Source organism: Drosophila gunungcola, assembly GCF_025200985.1.
Source record: "Drosophila gunungcola strain Sukarami chromosome 2L unlocalized genomic scaffold, Dgunungcola_SK_2 000037F, whole genome shotgun sequence".
Lineage (NCBI taxonomy): Eukaryota > Metazoa > Arthropoda > Insecta > Diptera > Drosophilidae > Drosophila > Drosophila gunungcola.
Window position 1 is genome coordinate 286641 of NW_026453164.1, and position 19301 is coordinate 305941.

At 38.2% G+C, this 19301-nt stretch overlaps 2 protein-coding genes and 1 long non-coding RNA gene across 3 annotated transcripts in view; 1 reads left to right on the forward strand and 2 right to left on the reverse strand.

The window, feature by feature from the left end:
* Window positions 1-3239: 3239 nt before the first annotated feature.
* Window positions 3240-5624, reverse strand: LOC128253504 (putative lipid scramblase CLPTM1). Its single transcript, XM_052981938.1, has 2 exons — window positions 5473-5624; window positions 3240-5404 (listed from the first exon to the last, which is right to left on the reverse strand). Exons 1-2 carry the CDS (start codon window positions 5512-5514, stop codon window positions 3494-3496), a joined length of 1953 nt encoding a protein of 650 aa, XP_052837898.1. The 5' UTR covers window positions 5515-5624; the 3' UTR covers window positions 3240-3493.
* Window positions 5625-6321: 697 nt separating this feature from the next.
* Window positions 6322-7218, forward strand: LOC128253506 (ubiquitin-60S ribosomal protein L40). Its single transcript, XM_052981943.1, has 2 exons — window positions 6322-6394; window positions 6658-7218. Exon 2 carries the CDS (start codon window positions 6671-6673, stop codon window positions 7055-7057), a length of 387 nt encoding a protein of 128 aa, XP_052837903.1. The 5' UTR covers window positions 6322-6394; window positions 6658-6670; the 3' UTR covers window positions 7058-7218.
* A 9482-nt stretch (window positions 7219-16700) lies between these two features.
* Window positions 16701-19301, reverse strand: part of LOC128253519 (uncharacterized) — a 146266-nt gene continuing 143665 nt past the window's right edge. The window contains exons 2-3 of the long non-coding RNA XR_008267465.1: window positions 17541-17621; window positions 16701-17479 (exon numbers count right to left, since the gene is read on the reverse strand). This is a non-coding gene — a long non-coding RNA (uncharacterized LOC128253519). The remainder of the gene's footprint in view (window positions 17480-17540; window positions 17622-19301) is intronic.

The following is a 19301-nucleotide window of genomic DNA, read 5'->3' on the forward strand; positions in this document are numbered from 1 at the left end:
ACCGTTTTTTTTCTTGGCCAGCGCCGTAGAATTTTGTTTAGCATAGAAACTGGTTTCAAATTAAAATTATCGCTGGTCATTTTTCTTATGGTTAGTTGTCGTTTACTTTGCCGTTGTTGTTGTTGTTGTTCTTGTTGTTGTTGTTGTTGTTATTGCTGCTGCTGCTGCTGGTGGTGCCTCATTTTTTTGGTTTTTTTATTTTTTTTTGGCTTTCTGGAATTTCGGTGTTTGGTGTTTTGTGTTTGGGACCTGCGTTTTACTTCCCTTCGTTGCCTCTGATTTTTGTTGTTCCTGGCCGATGGTGATGGTGATGTTGCTGGTGTGAATGTGAACCTAGCTCTCGGTCTCCATCTCGGCTTCAATCTCACTCCTCCAATGCGTGCCCTAAACGTGTACACTGGGGGAAACGGGAGTATCAATCATAGCAATGTTAATCAAGATGTTTTGTAGCATACCTTTTTCAGGGATTTTAAACCTCTATAGTTTTATGTGGAACCATGTTTATTAGAAAGTATAGATTTTTATAGCACACAATTTAAAACATTTTTATAATTATTTTAGTAATTGATGTTTTCATATCTATAAATTTTACAAAAAAAAATATGAAACTCCTAATGGAGTCAAACCTACAGAATTACCTTATAAATTAATTTTAACATTGAAATAACATTTAAAAGTAAAATACCTATAAAGGGTCACACAACTAAAAATGTTTGTGAAATTATAAAAGTCATTGATGTTTTTTTTGCCTATACAATTTTCAAACGAAAAATCAAACATGACACTTAAAAATTTAAATTAAAAAGAAAAGTATGCTTTTTAGTGTGACTTGTAATTACCAAATATTTTGTAATTAAGAAAATAATTAAACTTAGTATTTTAAGCCCCACAATTTCTGTATTGTTCATTTTTTGGTGTTAAGCACTATTTTATTACTCATACCGTAAGCGTTAGTTAAACATTAGTGGTCCTTTAGCAATATTGTTGGTTTTCGCCCACTTTTCTCACTGCAGTAAGAACAGGGAATGAGTTTTGTGTCTGGGCGCTCAATTTTGGCCTGCAGACGATTGTTGGATGCTGCCTGTCGGACGTCGCTAGCTGGCTGGCCATCTTTATTCTTATTAGGCTGGAAATTCGAATCTGGGACTGAAGGAATTCCACGAATTCCTGACGGCACTCTACAAAAAAAATAAAAAAAAAAATAAAACAATCTATCGATCGTAATCTGTGTGAATATTCAGGGGTTTCTGTACAGAGCCCAGGGAATAGAAATAGAAATAGGGTCGGGTAATGTGCTCTCCAATGCTCTAGACCACATGGAATGGCATGGGAGTTGGGAAAACAAACAGCCAGCGGGGCATGGAATCGAGGGGGAATTGGCAAGGCAACCTCAACAGAGTTTCGCGACTCGCTGGCTGCCTCGTAAAACTGTCACTTAGTGCAGTAAAAAGAGCATAACAAGAGTTTTGTCCGATTTTATTTCTTTATGAATGTCGTCGTCGTCGTCGTCGTCGCAGTCGTCGACTTGGTCGTGGTCGCTGCCTAAATGCCAGGCCAAGTGCCTCGGCAACAGTAACAGCAGCAGCAGCAGCGGCAACAGCGGCAACAGCAGCAGCAGCCCGGTCCGGTCGCATTCTTATCTTTTGAGAAATATTACAAAAACACGCAAAGCCCAGAGTTGCGAGCTTCAAGTCGTCCTGGCTTTGGCTTTAACGTTCTGCGGCTGCGATTGGAGCAAAAGTCCAAGAAGACCGAAAGCCACAAAGGCAAACCAATAAAAATAGCTGAGCCTACGACGACGCAACATGCTGTTGTGTTATTGCAGTTATTGTGGCTCTTTCGATTCCAGCACCAGCACCAGCACTCTAGCACTCAAGCTCTGCACCACATCACCACTCCTGCCCCCCATCCAATCCAGTCGGCATCGTTCCATTTCCGACTTTTTGTGGGCGATGCCTGGGATCCGACCCCTTACGATGCCCAAATCGCTTTCAAGTCCAGTGGCTAGTCTTAGGTGTGACTCCATCCCATTTTCACTTCCGAAAAATTCTGTTCCAAATTACACTTCCGAAAAATGTATATGGATTGTGTATGTTACCCCTGGGAATTCACTAAATGAGTCATAACTGTTCTAATTAACAAAAACATAAGCATGACAGTATTTGATAAAATGGTACATAATTAAAAAAAAAATTGTTTCCTTTTTGTGCATTTTTTGCCTCAGTAATATTGCAATAAACACCACTTTGTTTTAACATTTACAATGAATAACTTCTTTTGTCAAAAATTTTTAATGAATGATTTTTAAATTCAAATTTTGGGCGCGGTTTATTTTCAGTGCTGTAAAACTGTCCAAAAGTAGTGCTGTAAAATTTCTAAATAATACTTATATGCACACCTATTTCTGTTATCATTTTCAACCAAAATATTTCTTCTGTTCAAGTTTAAAACAAATAAACTTGACAATACATGGCAAAATTATACATAATTTAAAAAATCATTTTTCCCTTATGTGAAATTAATGTCACAGAAACAATAATTTTTGGTAAAAACATCATTTCGTTTTATATTTTTTTAATTTCATGATTTGGCGCGTTTTATTTACAATGTTGCAAAATGAACCAATCGTAGTGCTGTAAAATGTCTAAATATTTTATTTATGGTACCCCTTATTTCGTACCTGTACCTATATTCAATTTGTCTTTTGAAATTACAACATGATGGGAGACACTTTTAATTGGCAGGAAGAACCAATTCAAACGACTCAAATTGGAAACAGAAGTTTTGATGAAGGGAGAATCCAAATTTGCTTAAATTGCGAGTTTTTCCCCTCTCAAAAAGTAATTGAAAAACAATTGGGCCCTAAATTGAAATGTATTCAATTAATTTACTGCCGCTTAATCAAAATGTCTGTTTAACTATCAGAAATGATGTGATTTTTATCTCAGTCATTTGGACATTTTGCTCAAATGGAAATATCAATATCAAATCAAATTTATTTAATTAAAATATTTTTCCTCACTCAAAATGTCTGCTGAAAGCCTGATGGTCTTAAAATTATTTCTCATTTTAATCATAATACGTTCTACAATTCTCAAAAACGATGCCATTTTTATCTGGCGTATGTCCACGTCCCTTAAACCTCTCAGATAAGCAAGCTTATCACTAATTTTGTCAGCCCATCATGATCACCCCATTTTCAAGTTGTTTCGAAGATTAGATAATACCACGCACATGGCTCATCTCACACTTAATTTATTTGATCTTCCAACGCTGCGGAGAGAAGCGCGGAGGGCACGAAAAACAAAACACAAACATACGTACATACAATTAGCCCTAAAAATGATGCTATTTGGGTTACTTGACTATGTATACTGGATAGTGATTACATACATATTGGGGAGTGGAGTATATGGGTACATAGCATTGTCTTCTAACGCTAATGCCTAAAAATGTGGCTACTAGACCTATATGCTGCTGCTCCTCATTTCTTTTAGTCCTGTTTCTTTTGTGCAGCTGTCTTTTTGGTCGCTGGCGCTGTTGCTGTTGCAGATTTAGGAGCTTCGATGGCGCCATTTGGAGTCTGTCCCTCCAATTTCTTGGTCGCACTTTGCTGCTCCATCTCGCCGGAGAAGCCAAACTCGTTGACACGCTTGAGATCAACGCGATATTGCCAACGCTGGTAGAGGAACACAAAGAAGATGATGTCGTCGCGGAAGCATCCCAGCCGATACATTGTAGGCATCTTGATGACAAACGCAAAGATGTCATCGATGAAGGTGTTGAGGAACTTGTAGGTCATCATACGCCACGGCATGTGGGCCACCGACTTCAGCTTGTAGTTGATAAACAGCTGCGGCGTCATCAGGATGAAGCCGAAGGTGAGCAGGTAGCCGTAGAGCATGTTGAGCACAAACGAGTACCAGCCCTTGTGCTCGTTGTAGATCAGGGAGTAGACAAAGTAGGCCACCAGCAGCGGGAAGCAGGCCCAGCCCAGGTACTTGAAGGCCAGCTTGTCATAGTCTTTGGTGGAGCTCTCCGAATAGGAGCCCTTATCCTGGAAACTGATGCGCGGCAGCACGCCCAGGATCTTCTGATCGTGGTCATAGTTAATGTCCACCACTTTGTGTATCTTCCACACTTCAATGCCAAGGCCCACAACGCAGGAAATGCGTATCATAAAGTTGGTCTCGTTGTCCAGCACGTAAAGCAGAATAATCAGCGATTGGAAGACGCCAAAGAAGACGGATCTAACTGACAATCCCTCCAGGGATTTGCGATTGTTCCAGAACTGAATGTCATTCTTGAAAGCCAGCAGCTCGAAGACCGAATGGAGTATGGAAACAGCCACTGTAATGCCCAGCAAATAGATATTGGTATCCAGCAGAGTTTCCTTAAGCGAATCCTGATCCTCGTCACTCTCCTCCGGTTGACTGGCGGCCATCAGTTCACCCAGCATATTGCCAGCCCACTTGTTCTTCATCTGCTTGGCGGCATACAGCTGCCACTTGAACATGCCCAGTGGTTGGAAAGTCAAATGCAGCTCCAGTTCGGGAGTGGTTTCATTAATGGGCTGATATTCCCTTTGCAAGTTCCAATAGTCGTTGACAAAGACAATGGGCAGATAAGTCTTGCCACCGTCCACAAACTTGACGTACTCATCGAGTGGAGGCGGCACTGAACCCTGTGCCCAGTTGGTTTGGTCTACAACCAGATTGACAGTGAGATTGGGATGCCAGTGGGAGACAATGGTGTCTTTGAGATTCGCATGTTTCAGCTCATGCTCCAGCTTTTCCTTTTCGCTGGCCAGCAGATTGTAGTTGCGATTGACCCGCAGTTTCTTGAACTTGTTCAACTGATGCTGCTGATGGCCCATGTGTCCATTGGTCGCATAATTGGGTGACTGAGGATCAGGACTCATTCCCGTGCGGGTGACGAACGCATGAAGGTACACACTGCCATTGTTCATCAAATGCTGGCTGGTTTTAAGTTTCAAACTGTGGGTAAAGATGCCATCGCCATTGAGACCCGATGTCCAATCGCCATAGGTGAGATCCTCCTGCAGCCAAAGGAGATTCGCCTTCTGCTGGAAGTTGACCACATCGGGATGCTCCGATAGCCAAACGTGGAGGTCAAAGTCCGTGCCGTTTTCAAAGTAATTCCAGGCGGTGATTTTGGGACCGGCATTTGCCACACTTTTGGAATCTTGAGTGGCGGCATCGGGAGCTGGCCGCCGGAAAAAGGAGCTCACAAAGTAGATAATTAGGGCGCGCAGGATTAGGGATTTGGTCATCGCAAAGAAGGATTCCATGCGGGTGGGTTGATTTTGGGGTGGCTGCTGCTGCTGTTCCTGATTTTGACCTTCATTTTGGGCCAGCTCAGCGTTCCCGTTGCCAGCGATTACCTAGCAGAAAAAAAAAACCGAGCATTTATTTGGTTTTGGGGCAAAGGTCAATGTCCCCAATTGCTTACCGCTCCCTCAGCCGCGGGCTGATCCTCGCCTGCTTTCGACATGCTCTGCTTTTATTGGCAATCCACGTTTTTCCCTTTTTTATCCCGTTTTCCGCACAACTTGTGCTCCAGTTTGCCCAAATGTTGAAAACAGTGTGACCACGCGGCGGTAGAATGGATTTACCATCCGGCTAATTGAAATGCACTTTTTACACTTGGCCATGCTTACACATGTTTTCCACTAAAAGTATTAAGACCTCGATTAGAACTAATACTTGTTTTTAGTTTATATTAAGTATTCCAAATAATTTATTAAGGAATTGTTATTTTTACAATAATCCAATATAAAAAGCCGTATAAATCAATTAAGTAGCTTAAAGTCTTTTCAAACTATATAAAAAAAATTAAAACAAGACTTACAACTTATTTAAAAGGATTTCTATATCTGAAGGAATATAAATTATATAATTCTTGTTAAAATTGTTGCCCAAACTAAAGGACGTAATTTAATTCACTTTTTGTATAATCATGTCAATTTAAAATTATTTGAGGGATTTGACTTTTTGTTTTACCAATAGGGCTATTTGACAGGTTGAACAATCAAATATTTTTTAGAAATTTACTCGTTATTAAATATTGTGATTAAACTAATTTTGATTTTTTATATGCAGGGCCTTTTTAAAATATTTAGGTTTAAACTACTACAATTATATATATAAAATTAATATGATTTACATTTTAAAAACCACACATTGTCTAGTAATGTAAATGTACTTCTTTTTTTTTTTTGTTTTTTATATATATTTCTAAGAAAATACTTAAAAATAATACAAAAATAAAAGTTGGTATTTATTTTAATAGCAGTTCGGTATATTCACAGTGCCAAGCGGCGGTCACACTTTCTTTTCTCTTGTGAATAGCATTTGGTTGCACGTTTCTTCTGGTGAGTTGTTAAAAATATTGCAAAAATAAGCGAAAAAACCCAAAAGCGTGGCAGAAAGTCAAGTGTTTTACGTTCAGTGAAATGTTTGTGCAATGGGAAATGTGAAATATATGGTTAAATCACTTGTGGAGCAGTTTCTTTTAGGAGAAGCTGGCCAACAGGTCGGACCTAACCTCCAAGTTCCGCCCGCTTTTTGGAAGCACCAAGTTTTCTTGGTAAAACCCACTTGATTTAGGATTAATTTTGATCTTATACCTTTACAGTGAAGCCGCCACCATGCAAATCTTTGTGAAAACCCTCACCGGCAAGACCATCACCTTGGAGGTGGAGCCTTCCGACACCATCGAGAATGTGAAGGCTAAGATCCAGGACAAGGAGGGCATTCCCCCAGATCAGCAGCGTCTGATCTTCGCCGGCAAGCAGCTGGAGGATGGCCGCACCCTGTCGGACTACAACATCCAGAAGGAGTCGACCCTCCATCTGGTGCTCCGCCTGCGTGGTGGCATCATCGAGCCCTCACTGAGGATTCTGGCCCAGAAGTACAACTGCGACAAGATGATCTGCCGCAAGTGCTACGCTCGTCTGCATCCTCGTGCCACCAATTGCCGCAAGAAGAAGTGCGGACACACCAACAACCTGCGCCCCAAGAAGAAGTTGAAGTAGATGATCAATCTACTCATCTATCCAAGCTGGTCTATCTATCGACAAGAAATCCATGGTTAACCATCTAAGTAAATATATGTACATTTTGTGAAACCAACCACACACATTATCTCCTTTAAAATGTATATTGCATTTGCTACACCAAGGCTTCAAACAGCTTATTTATACCGTGTATGTTTTCTGTTTCCCCCTAATGAATATCGGTTTTTGTTGTGGTCAGAACGAGTTTCTGCAGCTCTTATACTCTGCAATTAGTTGGTTTCTCTTCAAGATTCCAGCTCTATTTCTGGTTCTGTTTTGCTACCAGGAAGCGGGTCGGCCACCGCAGGTAATTGATATTCCATCTGCCAGCGACGATATATAAAGTAGACCCTTGCGGTTTTGGTCTTTCCCAGGGCAACGCTCCAGATGGAACTGGAGTACATTCGATGTGCCACGGATGGATGCGTGGAGCAGACCTACTTGGCCAAGTCCACTTCGAGTACAGTTAATTGGTTTCATTGACCGCCTCGAAAGGCGCGCACTTTTCCAGTGAAACGGCTTCCGTTGGCATTTGCCATTTGCAAAAAACAGGTTGTTGTTCTTCTGGCACTTGGTCGTTGGCCCCTTTGCAGCTCTGTTTTTATGAATCTCTTAATAACCAAAGGGCCAGGGCTACCAGGTGACGACGACCCAAAGGGTTCCTCCTGATAGACAAAACCTGATAGCAAGTGGGAAATCGGAGAAGAGCAGCTGCCGGAGGACAAGGCCCACAAATTGCGGTCAACATTAATTAAAAATACGGTTTGGAATGACCCAAGGCAAGTGGGTGGTGGATGGGTTTTTTTTTTTTGGAAGAGACAGCAAATGATGAGACAGCGGATAGAGTACAATGCGAAAAAAAAGTTGATGGCTGGCCCCAAGCAAAGTCAACTTAAAAGACGACAGCAAAGGTGGCTACTGAGCTGCCCAGAGGAGCGGAATGCAGTGGCTCTAAAACTTCACAATGATAGCCAAAAAGCTGATTAGTACGGTATTACCCTCGAAAACGTAAGTAACATAAAAGTTTTTGTAAGTATTTTAAGCTCTGATATGAAATCAATTTATTTTATGCTAGAAAAACCACTAAATTAAATAGTGATTTGGCTACGGTATTACCATGGAAATAAAATATAATATTATAATATATATTTATATAATATAATATAATACAAAACTATGTTTGAGTAAATATAAAAGTGCTATTTATGAGGCTAAGCCAAGGAAATATTTTATTTTATGCCAATAACTTAACTCAACATTTTGTGAAGTTTGGCTAAGGGTCGTATGTCTCATTCAATTTAATAGTATTATCCATCGCAATATTAATAAAACAATAAATTTAAATCTTCAGTTAAAAAAATAAAAAAATAATACGAAATTGCATAAGGTTCTTGATATCTAGTAAGGGCAATCTTGCTTTGGGTTTGGAATACTTACCTGTATTTGTTGAGATAAGGTAGTGATTTGTAACATTATTAGTTATTTTTAATGTTTCCCAATTTCTGAAGCCCTAAAACGAAACAAAAATAAAATGTTTACTTTTTTTAAACGAAGAATGATTTTATTTATTTGTATTATGACGTTTGACATATGCATTAGTTAATAACGTCTGAAAAGTATTTAATTACGAAATAATGTTTTTTATATATCTTTAAAAAAATTGTAGTTTATTATTACAAAGGCATTTCATTCTGCCGAAAATGTATCCACTGTGGCCATCTACTCGTACACTATAAAAAGGTGTTATTTCGGGCAACTGAGGGCGAAGTGTTTTAAAAGTTTAAAAATTAAGGCTCTGCCTTTTGCAGCTCCAGGACAAGCGCCTGCTTATTTATGGGTCCCGAGTCCTCTGCCTTTAGGCCTCGGACTTGGAAAAACCCAAACAGGTTCCGGCTCCGCCCTCCGTTTCCATTTCTACTGCCCAAAACACTGATAAAAAATGAAATTGAGTAAATAAGTATCTAACTACAAAATCCAAACAAAAATATATATTTCATCTTGAAATTATACATAAAATCATATTGCTAAATATAAGCCTATTAAATTGTTTAATTAATTTGGAAACTTTATTTAGGTTTTATATGTTATATCAAAATAAAAATCAAGTTTAATAAAATCAAATTAATAAATAGTCATTATTAATTTTTATTTTAATAGATGTTTAACAAGACCTAAAGAAAATCAGGTTTTATTAAAGTTATTTTGATACTTAATACTTAAGCTTACAGCGTTATTTTCTTTTACCAGTGTACAAGTGCGTGGCTTTTGTTTTTAATTTTTCGCAAGGCACGAGGGTTTCCAAGTTTCGGGCTTTGTCTTTTGGGGCGCCGCCTTCGCCATTCTTCGAAAGGCGACTTTTATGGCCCGGTCGCAGTTTACATAACAGATGTGACCAGAATAATTAAGAGTGCGATTCGAGAGTGACCCCCAAGTCACTCCCATTCCCATCCGTGATGTCTCCTCTGGTCAGTCGCTGGTTTGACACTCTTAACGTTCTGGGCGTTGCTCCTGGCGAGCATTAATATTGCAGGGCAGTACAGTAACTCCCCCTTCGAAAAGCCTTGTCGCCACCCATCACCCAGCACCCATCTCTCACCCATCTTTCTCCATCCCTAACCACTTTGCAGCGAAAAGTGCTCATTGAAAATTGAACGTTTTCCGAGTCTCCCTCTGCGGCTTCCTCGTTTTTCCATATGCTGGCGGGGATTGCGTGAGTTATGACCGCCGCTTATGCTACAAAGTCAACTTCTGATTGCCTGGATAGTTTCCCTTCCCGTATCCCTCGCTCCGTGGAGGAAAGTAAGTCCGCCTGTAAGTTCCACTAAAATATGCACTTCGCGGCATGAAATTCGCATTGAGATCGGGACGAAAGGGGTATACACAGAAAAAATATAGGTTATATAAACACATAAATATTTAAAACTGGTCCAGAAATAGGTAACTGCCATGAAAATAGATGTCTAATCATTAAAACTCTAAGAAAGGATTTATAAGAAGAACATTTTTGGACTAAAAGTCAACATTTACTGAATGTTAAAAAAGATTACTAGCCAAAGAGATACAAATTTGAGAAATGTCTTTTAAAATAGTTAATCCACAACTTGGAATATTATTTTTTTTTTACAGAAAAATAAATTAAATAATGTAGATATTGTAATCCCAAAAATAACTGAAAAAAATATAGTTTTTCTACTATTTTAATTGCTAAAATACTATTCAAAGGCGCATCAAAGAAAACCATAATATAAATAGTTTTGATACTTTTTTAATGGATACAACACTATTCAATGGCCCAACAAATTAGACAATTTCTTGTTAAATGACATTTTGTAAACAGTAAATGTAAATATGTTTCAATGTTGATTTTTAAGTATTTTTTTTTTTGAGTGTAGAATTTGGCTTAAGATGGGACGGTGGGCAAAGCGCATAAATGGATTTTTCCGAGTCGAGAAGAAGAATTTTCAATTTGAAATAAATTTCTAGCTGGGCCGGGGCAATCCTTGTCCTTATCCTCGCCGTCGCACCTCCAGCCCTGCGTTTTTTCTCCAAGTGTCCTGCCAGTGGAAACGAAGAAGGACAAGCTCGAGATAAGGCAAACAGCCAAACGTTTATAAATTGGGCGCTAGTGTGGAATCCCAATGGTAATGATGGCGCAAAAAAAAAAAAGGGGGGACGAGGCCAAGGCGATTCAACTGAGATGTCAGAAATACACACGCACAGGCCAATAAGGAAATAGAAATTGCTCCGCCGGAGCACCGGGCGGCTACGTAATACACGGAAAACTATTAAGAAGAAATATCCATTTAATATAGCTCACTTAAAAAACCAAACAGAAAATGTAAAAATTTGACTAGTTGTATTTTATGACGATTGTGTCTTAACATTTGTTAACGTAACAACTATTTTTTCTCAGACTACAAAGCAAGACGGACATATGATAATTCAAATGAGCAATAAATAAAGAAATTTACAGATCCGATTGCAATCGGTATAAATACTCGTTTCGGTATAAATTACCAACACAATTAAAAAAGTTACGCACACTTGTAACAGTTTTCGGTGTAGAGTAAAAAAAATTTCTTTTGCTTTACCGATGAAAAAAAAAATCATTTTACTCTTGTAATAATTCATTAATGTTAACTAAAATATGAAGTTAAATATGAAGTTATACTAATTCAAATAAACTTGGTGATGAGTTCATATATTTCCTGTAGTGACACAACTTAACCAACATTTGCTTTCAGTGTAAGTATACGAACTCCAGCGAGAATTGTAAAGGCAGTGCGTGTAATTTAATATGCATAAATCGATACTTGACGGCAGCCTTCTTTTACTCACTACCCCGTTTGGACAAAAACCTGCTCCAAAATACTATATGTGAATAGAATTGGCTATGGAGGCTCCTCCGAGAACCCACCTCCGGAAAAATGCCATCCCTTTAGCCTTTTGTGTTTGTGTGTGTGTGTGTGTTGTTTGTGTTCTATTTTGAGCGCAAAATTGTTATTTGTTTTTACGTATTCTCAGCCTTCTTCCGATGGAATGGCGGCAGCTTTGCATATCTACAGTTTATGGCCTTCCTACAGTTAACATTTTCCCATAGATAAGCACTTCTGGCACCACCATGTGCCTGCCTCCCTGCCTCCCTGCCTGCCTGCCGTTTCTGTATATCGCAAATAATTTGAAAACTCATTTTATTCAATTTCAATTGTGTCCATGTGGGGGGAGTAACATATAAATGGGTGGTGGTGTGGGGGAGGGGCGTTTAAATGGGCGGAAGTGAATGCTCTCGATTTCATATGCCCGATATGAGCGGAAGCTCCGAGAAGTAGGCAGATATACAGATATATATATATACACACATGGATGGTTGGACGGATGGATGGACGGGATGGGCAATCGGTTAGGCGACATATTGATTTCCTTGATAAATACTTAATAAAAATACACTCATGTGCCGGGGCACTTGTCTCATCCCAACCGGAAACGATAGCTCCAAGTGAATGGAATGGAATGAATCTAATCGCAATGCAGAGACGTTCTATATAAAGATCTGACTTTTGCGCATAAAGTTGTATTGGCGCTTTTTAAAGGCGACATCTTCGGGGAGTTGAACTCTTCGGCCCCCTGAGCTCAAGTCTATTTGCATTGCGCACAATAACATTTCTATAACTATTCGAGAGTAAACAGAGCCCCAACCAAACTACATAAAATCCAGCACAAGTCGCCTCCGCCTCTGCCCTTTGCCCGCATTATCGACAGCCACAACTATTTTTCTTTCAGCTGAACTTTTCCCTTCTTCTGCTCGCCATTCCCCAGTTGCATCCTGCATCCTGCATTCTGCATCCTAAATCCCCTGAAACCCCTCCCCTTTCGTCCTCGTTCCGTGACATGCAGTGTGCTGTGCGATTAACCAGACATCAATGGCCACGGCCAAAACTGTAGCTACACTAAAAAAAAAAATGTTTAAATCAATTTTATCTGTTTCATAACTTTTTGATGAGTGCGTCATATAGAAACTTTATGCAGATATGCAAATGAATTTGGAAGCTTGCCAACAGCATATCCCATGTGACATAAACAAAATCAGTTGTCAGGTGCATATTATATTGTTTCTTTGCTCAAAAACGCTCGTTAAATTATAACCTTTAGCCTCAATCTCTTAAATCATAATAATCTTTCTTTAAACGCCTTTTGATATTCTGGTATTTGTTCCATTTTTTATATGGATAATCAAATACACAGAAAAATAGTTTAGTAAACCCTAGGTTATAAATCACCTAAGAAATCGAAAATAAACTACAGTTACAATATTGGTTTACTCGTTACCTTAAAATATAAAATATGGACTATTTTCCATATTTTTAAAAAATGCGTAGACGTAAAAATATATATTTCAGAAAATTTGTACACTAAACTTTAAATATTCATTCCCAAAATTTAGTCATTTAGGGAAATAATTAAATATATATTAAAATAATTGTTAGGACAAATTTTTGGACATTCATACTCTAAATTAAGTCTTTCTGCGAAACATAAAATTACGGACTTTTAAGCATAGGTAATATGTAGAACAAATTCAGTTTGGTAGGCTATATTTTTTATGCCATGTTTTAGACGATTTTGAGGTAAGTTTTTTTCTCCGTGTAGCTCAACTGGTAGCTGTGGCCGTCCCATCCTCACCTCCTTCTCCACCGACCTCCATCTCCATTTCCCTGGAGCAGCTCGGCGTACCACAAAGTTGGAAATTAGTTTGTTTTTCTGTCAAGGTGGCGGCGGAGCTACTTGGATTTTTGGCTTTGTTGGCTTACATTGCCATTACGCCCGTTGCCTGGTGGTCATGGAAATAGAGACCAGAGCAAGGCAACTAAAACAGCAGGCCACAGGATGCAGCACGCAGCCCGGATGAGGTTCTACTTCTAATTAATTTGTTCGCTTGCTATTTATCTTAAATCAAAATTTGAAGAATTAATTGACCATTTTTTAGTACCTTTAAATGCAATTAAAATTCAAATTAATTGGAAAAGCACTTAAATCTGTTCGTTCCTTAATTAATTCTAACAAAAAGAAGAAGAGGGAGACTAGCAGATTTAGATTGCGTAATCTAAACATTAAAATATTTCTATTGAAATATATATATTCCTCAAATTGTTTGTTAATATATATAGTAAATTTCAAAAAGTAGACACTGATAAATTAGACTTACTCTTTTCTATAATTTATACAGACAAAATATATATAATAAATTTAAGAACAATAATTTAAATAATACTGATAAAATATTTTAAAAAGTGTCATAACAATAAGATAGGATAGTCGGTTATTAAACATTTAACTAAGATAGCATTATAATCCAAGTATTAACACATCTGCTAAATAAGAAAACTTCAACACCTCAAGTGGTTTGTGAGGCTATTAAATTTCAAATAAACTGAGTCTATTCCAGAGAGTAAAAGTGATGAATCCAATCGGTCGACATTCAAATCGCCTGGGAATTGTTCTTCTGGTCAGTTGCATGCAAATTAAGTCTTTCAATCCTCAATTGGACGCGTTTAAGTTGTCAAAACTAGACACTCACATTTCTACGAAACTCAAATAAGGGGTCATGGGTGCGAGAGCGATAAGAGCATAACACAAATCAAATATTCTCGATTTTCTCTATGGCTAGTTATTGTGCTTCCTGCTTTCACTTCAGTCCTTTCGAATCGAGCTGAGGCACTTTGCACAATTTCGAGTCATTAAAAATGCAAACGTCTTATTGGCCAGACAGACTCGACTTTGACCAGTCCATCTTTCCAGTTCCCTACCCATTGCCACCCCGCCCTTTGAGTGGGCGTGTCCTTGTCCACTCCCACAGGACGACCAATAGCCGGAGAAGAGCCCAGCTGTGTGTTTATTTGTGTGTGCTCGCAAAGTTGGGCCAACTTTGCTGTTTTTCAAAAATATTGACACGCAAAGTTTGTGCAATCACCAAACAAATTACTTCATCAATTTTACAAAACAACAGAAATTTAAGATCTTTTAAAAGTTTTGTGCCAAGCCAGCAAACGCAAACGGACCCAAAAACACGGAAGTGGATGTGCGCCTTAGTCTGCAGGTTTAAAAATATGGGTATGGGTTCAAAAATAAATAAGGAAATCAACCCAAAATTCTATTGAACCTTTATTTATTTATGAAGACTTTAATTCAAAATTGTAAAACTGTTTCATTTTGTTTAATATATATCATTAGCGCCATGATTTATCAATTTCCTTCGTATTTGTAATATACATAGATTTTATATTTATATTGCCATGAAAAGGCCAAATTATACATAAATCGAATTAAAATCAAATTGAATTTAAGCTTTGTTTTATATATGCAGATAATAATTCCATATTGTATATTTTGTAAATTTATGTAAATTAAAATATTAGGATTAGGTAGTCTTTTTTAATACACATTTTATATTTATAGGACAGGCATATGTAACTCAAGAATGTTATATTTTACCTTCTCTTCTTTTAAAGGTATAATGATAAGCGTCACAAAATATTTTTTACATGCATTTGAGTTATAAAAGTAAGACTAAGGAGAAGTTGTCATTTCCCTTAGATAAACATTTGTTAGCTTACATATATTTTTTAATTTAAAAAAAATTGTTTCACATATGCAATTTGTAAAAGTGTAGCTACCCTCAGAGGCTCTTTACCGAGCCGAAGGACCAGGGAAAGGATCAGTGAGTGGGGCACCAACAAAAGCCTGCAACAGAAAAGTTTGCAACAAATTGCTTATGCTCCCAAACATACACAAATACAGGGGATGGGGGGGGCCAGAGAAATGGAGAAGTCAGGGACATGCGCTGGAACTTGTTAATTTTGACCAGCTGTCCCGGCAGTAAACTGCCTTATCCGTGCCCTTATTTTTGGCCCAACCTTTTGGACCAGACCAGTCCACATCCTTTCGACCAGTGGATAGGTAGGGGATGTAAAAATGCTACTTTTGCATAAATGAAATCAGACAGATAGATGGGCTATAGATGTACCGGCAGGTAGATGAATGTAAAGTACATAGAGAAAGGATCTCTCATGTGGTTTATTGCACATCGGAACTTCCTTTTGCGGCTCTATAGAACTTCACCATTTTAAATCGCATTCCCAATTTACATCCCACTTGGTCGGGGTACGAATACGAAATAAAATAACCCCCAACCTCCAACCTCCTTTAAAGTTTTTAGTTGTGAAGCTTTGTTTTGGGTTAGCCAGGAGCTTGTTCGGCCGGAGACAGTTTTGACAGTACATTTCGTAACTCGTAACATGCTCTGCATATTGAAATGAACGGGGGGACAAACAAACCAGTGATACACATCCCGACCCTTCTGCTCTGTGTGTGTTTATATTGTTGGGTACGAGTGGCGGTGGACGAAGGGGAAATTTTGCGGAATTCGATTTTGACAAGTTGACTTCACTTATTTGCAAATTACTTGTGTACAGCTCTTCGGCACACACACCTACATACAAACCGCACCGAGGTCTTGTAGGTTTATGGCAATATGTCCTGTTGGACATAATTGCGTGATACTTGGGAGCAGCCCCCGCCTTCATGTGGAAAATGCCTTCGCACAGATAAAAAAAAACAGTACAAATGGATTTTTACAGTATTCATATAATTTTGAAAGAAAAATGTGTCAAAAGGCTGGACTATAGAGCATCTTTCTATGCTTAATATAACTAGGTAGAAGTTTTTTCTATCCCTGTTAATAAACTTATGGTTATTGGTTATTGGTCAAAATATATTGTATATTAAATCAAACTGCAATGTTATAATATCAAAAATATATTACCATCTATATTGTTTTGATATGCTATATTTCATAATAAGTCTGAAGAAGTTTTTTTATATTGTATCATATTGTTATGATCTTTACTTTCCATACTTTAAGAAATTTAACAATATTTTGCTTTTTTATAAGTTAAAAAATTGTAGACATAAAACTGTAATGACATAATATCAAAAAGATATTACCATAAATATTGTTTTGATATTTTTAAAATGCTTTTTTGGCATAGTAGTATCTGCTCCAACGTTTTAATGTAAAAAATAACCTTATTAATTTCTTTCCGTGCACTCCAATCGATGTCGCGCACGTGCTCATTGCCCTGTCCCAGAACGTTGTCAACTGGCTCGCCGATGTCCGTGACAAGTGGCTCATTGATTTTTAGCACTTTGTGCCCAGCTCCTCCGACACTTACAGGATCCCGGGAAAACTGAAAAGGGGAATGGGAAATGGGGGCAGTCTGATGGGCAATTGACGGTCAAGCGAACGGGTAATACGTGTCGACCGTGTCGCTGTTTACGGCCATGCACGCTGAATTATTCATGCAATTATGCGCGCTGTCCGCCGTCCATCGATTTCCATATGGGAGATGGTGATGGGAGATGGCAGATGGAGATGCCAGTTTTCTCATCGAGGTGACGGCCTCCAACATATCCTGCTTCGGTGGCCAATACTCCCCCGAGGAGTGCCGTTCCGGTGCAAGTTTAGCAATTTCATGCATTTCTGAATAATGTCCACAGTTGGCAGAGGCAAACATTTGCCCAAAGTTTCCGCAAACCAAACTCCTTCGCTCCTTGGCTCGCTGCATTGTTTTAGTTTTGTGCAAACGCTCGAGGCTTAAACATCGAGCAGCTGCGTCCTCGTGTGAGCCAACTTTGTGTGGCACTAATTAGTTGGGTCTCCGTGGGCAGCCTTTCATCCAGGTTGATGGAATAAGTGCATACACATATCCCCAACATTCGTGGCCATATGGAAACAATAGTGTTTTTTAGAACAATAACCGGCTGGATTCCATAGAGCTTCATAATTGTCTTTTTTTTAATTTTCAGTATCATCCAATCGTATATAGGTACTACATTTGAAGATGTCTGAAATCAAATGAAAAAGTATTAAAAAGTATGCTATGAATAATAGATCGTCATTACTTACTTTCATAAAACCCATTTAATAAGTTTAAAAGTTTTTGTCACAACATGTATTTCCTTTAACCATTAGTATCATTAAAATTTTCTAGAAACAGAAGACTTTTAAACATTATTTTGGAATATTTAATTTTAACAGGTTTAAAATCATTTAAAAAAGTGTTTAAAAGTATGCTGTAAAAAGTAAAAATTCATCGCTTACAAATTGTTTTTTTATTTTTCAATATCACTTTTACATTTTAAAGGAACACAAGTTTTAAGAAGTTCAAATTCATTAAAAAACTGTTTTTTTGAAGTATAAAAAAGGTACTTCCTAGCATTCATATTTCAAACTACTGCATCCCAAAAATATTGTGGCATACTTTTACACACTTTTGCTAGAAAAATGAAATCTTTAAAGATTTCTGTAGCAAAAAAATTTTTTAAAACATAAATTGTAATACCGTTGACATGGCTTTTTGCTTATCTTTGTCTTTAATAAGAAAATAGTATTTGTTTAATTTTTGAGAGTAGGGAATTTGCATATTGCGGAGAGCACAATGGTGCAAATTGAGTTATCAATGACACTGCACACGACCACATGAACTTCACCCTCCGATCCCTTAGTCATGTACTTAGCAAGCTTGTCAGGCAACACATAATTCCATTGCACACATTTGAGCGATAACCTAATCCTAAACTGCAACTGGGGCTTAATCGCATTTGACTTTAAAGTTATGCAAAATTTCAATAAAAATAGAAAGAGAGAGACGAACCCTAACTCCCGCAACTCGCTAATAGTTTCAATTAGGAAAGTTAATGAGTGTGGCTATATGGAGCGTAAAGGACAAAGTTTCCGACTGCGCGAACTTTGGGGAAAATGTGGCAGGAATTCGGCTGGAGACAGGATCGATCCGAACTAGGCGTGAATTTTTACACAATAACTTGCAGAGCCAAAGAGGTGGTTAATTTGCAGCATTTTTTTTTTTGTTTTCCCCTGTGTTTCTGCCACTTTTAATGACTCAAGTGTCAACGAGGCATCCTAGCACTACCCAAAAGCCACTCCACACCACTCCACTCCACACATGGCGGACAAGTTCATTTAAATCTGAGACGTTAATTGCTGCTGAACATTTATCTTAATTAAGTCGACTCAGACTGCGACAAGGCTCCTATTTAAGCAGTAGTTTGTGGCTGGCAATGAGAGCGAGTTGGCCACAAGAAAACAGGATGGCAGCGACCAGGTCTCGACTACCACTAAGCCAGCCAAGTTGAAAGGACGAATTAATGGGCCGACTTCTGGCCCTCAAGATTATTCTGCTCACTTAAATTACGGGCTTCTTCTATAGAATCAATTCACAAACATACATGTTATTTAAAAGGTTAACACAACTGATTTCTCGACATAAAGTTTAAATTATTATGGTAAGCAATATGAACCAATATATTTTCCTGTAATACATGGATTTACCACATTTTTCTTTTACCAGTGAGTAAAATGCTAATTTGTACAGTTTCTAGTTTAATATAATTTAGAATTTCTAACCAAGTCTTGGTTTGGTAATCATTATAAATCATTACTGGTTGCACCATACACAATCCGAATCGGTATCGTCGGAGGAACAGTAAAAACTTCTCAAATCTCCTGCAACTTTTTGTGCTGATGCTGTTGTTTGCGGCGAGTACAAAAATTACATATAACTAATTTACAGAAATGCCACTTTGTTGCCAACAGCAGCAGCAGCAGCACAAGCTCACGGGGCCGCAAAAAAAAAAGTTTTCAATTACC

Bases quoted from the DNA above. Each gene is read 5' to 3' on its own strand.
- LOC128253506 (XM_052981943.1), top strand. From the start codon at position 6,671: ATGCAAATCTTTGTGAAAACCCTCACCGGCAAGACCATCACCTTGGAG.
- LOC128253504 (XM_052981938.1), bottom strand. From the start codon at position 5,514: ATGTCGAAAGCAGGCGAGGATCAGCCCGCGGCTGAGGGAGCG. The intron at 5,405-5,472 runs GTAAGCAATTGG...TTTTTCTGCTAG, and splicing joins AGCCCGCGGCTGAGGGAGCG to GTAATCGCTGGCAACGGGAA.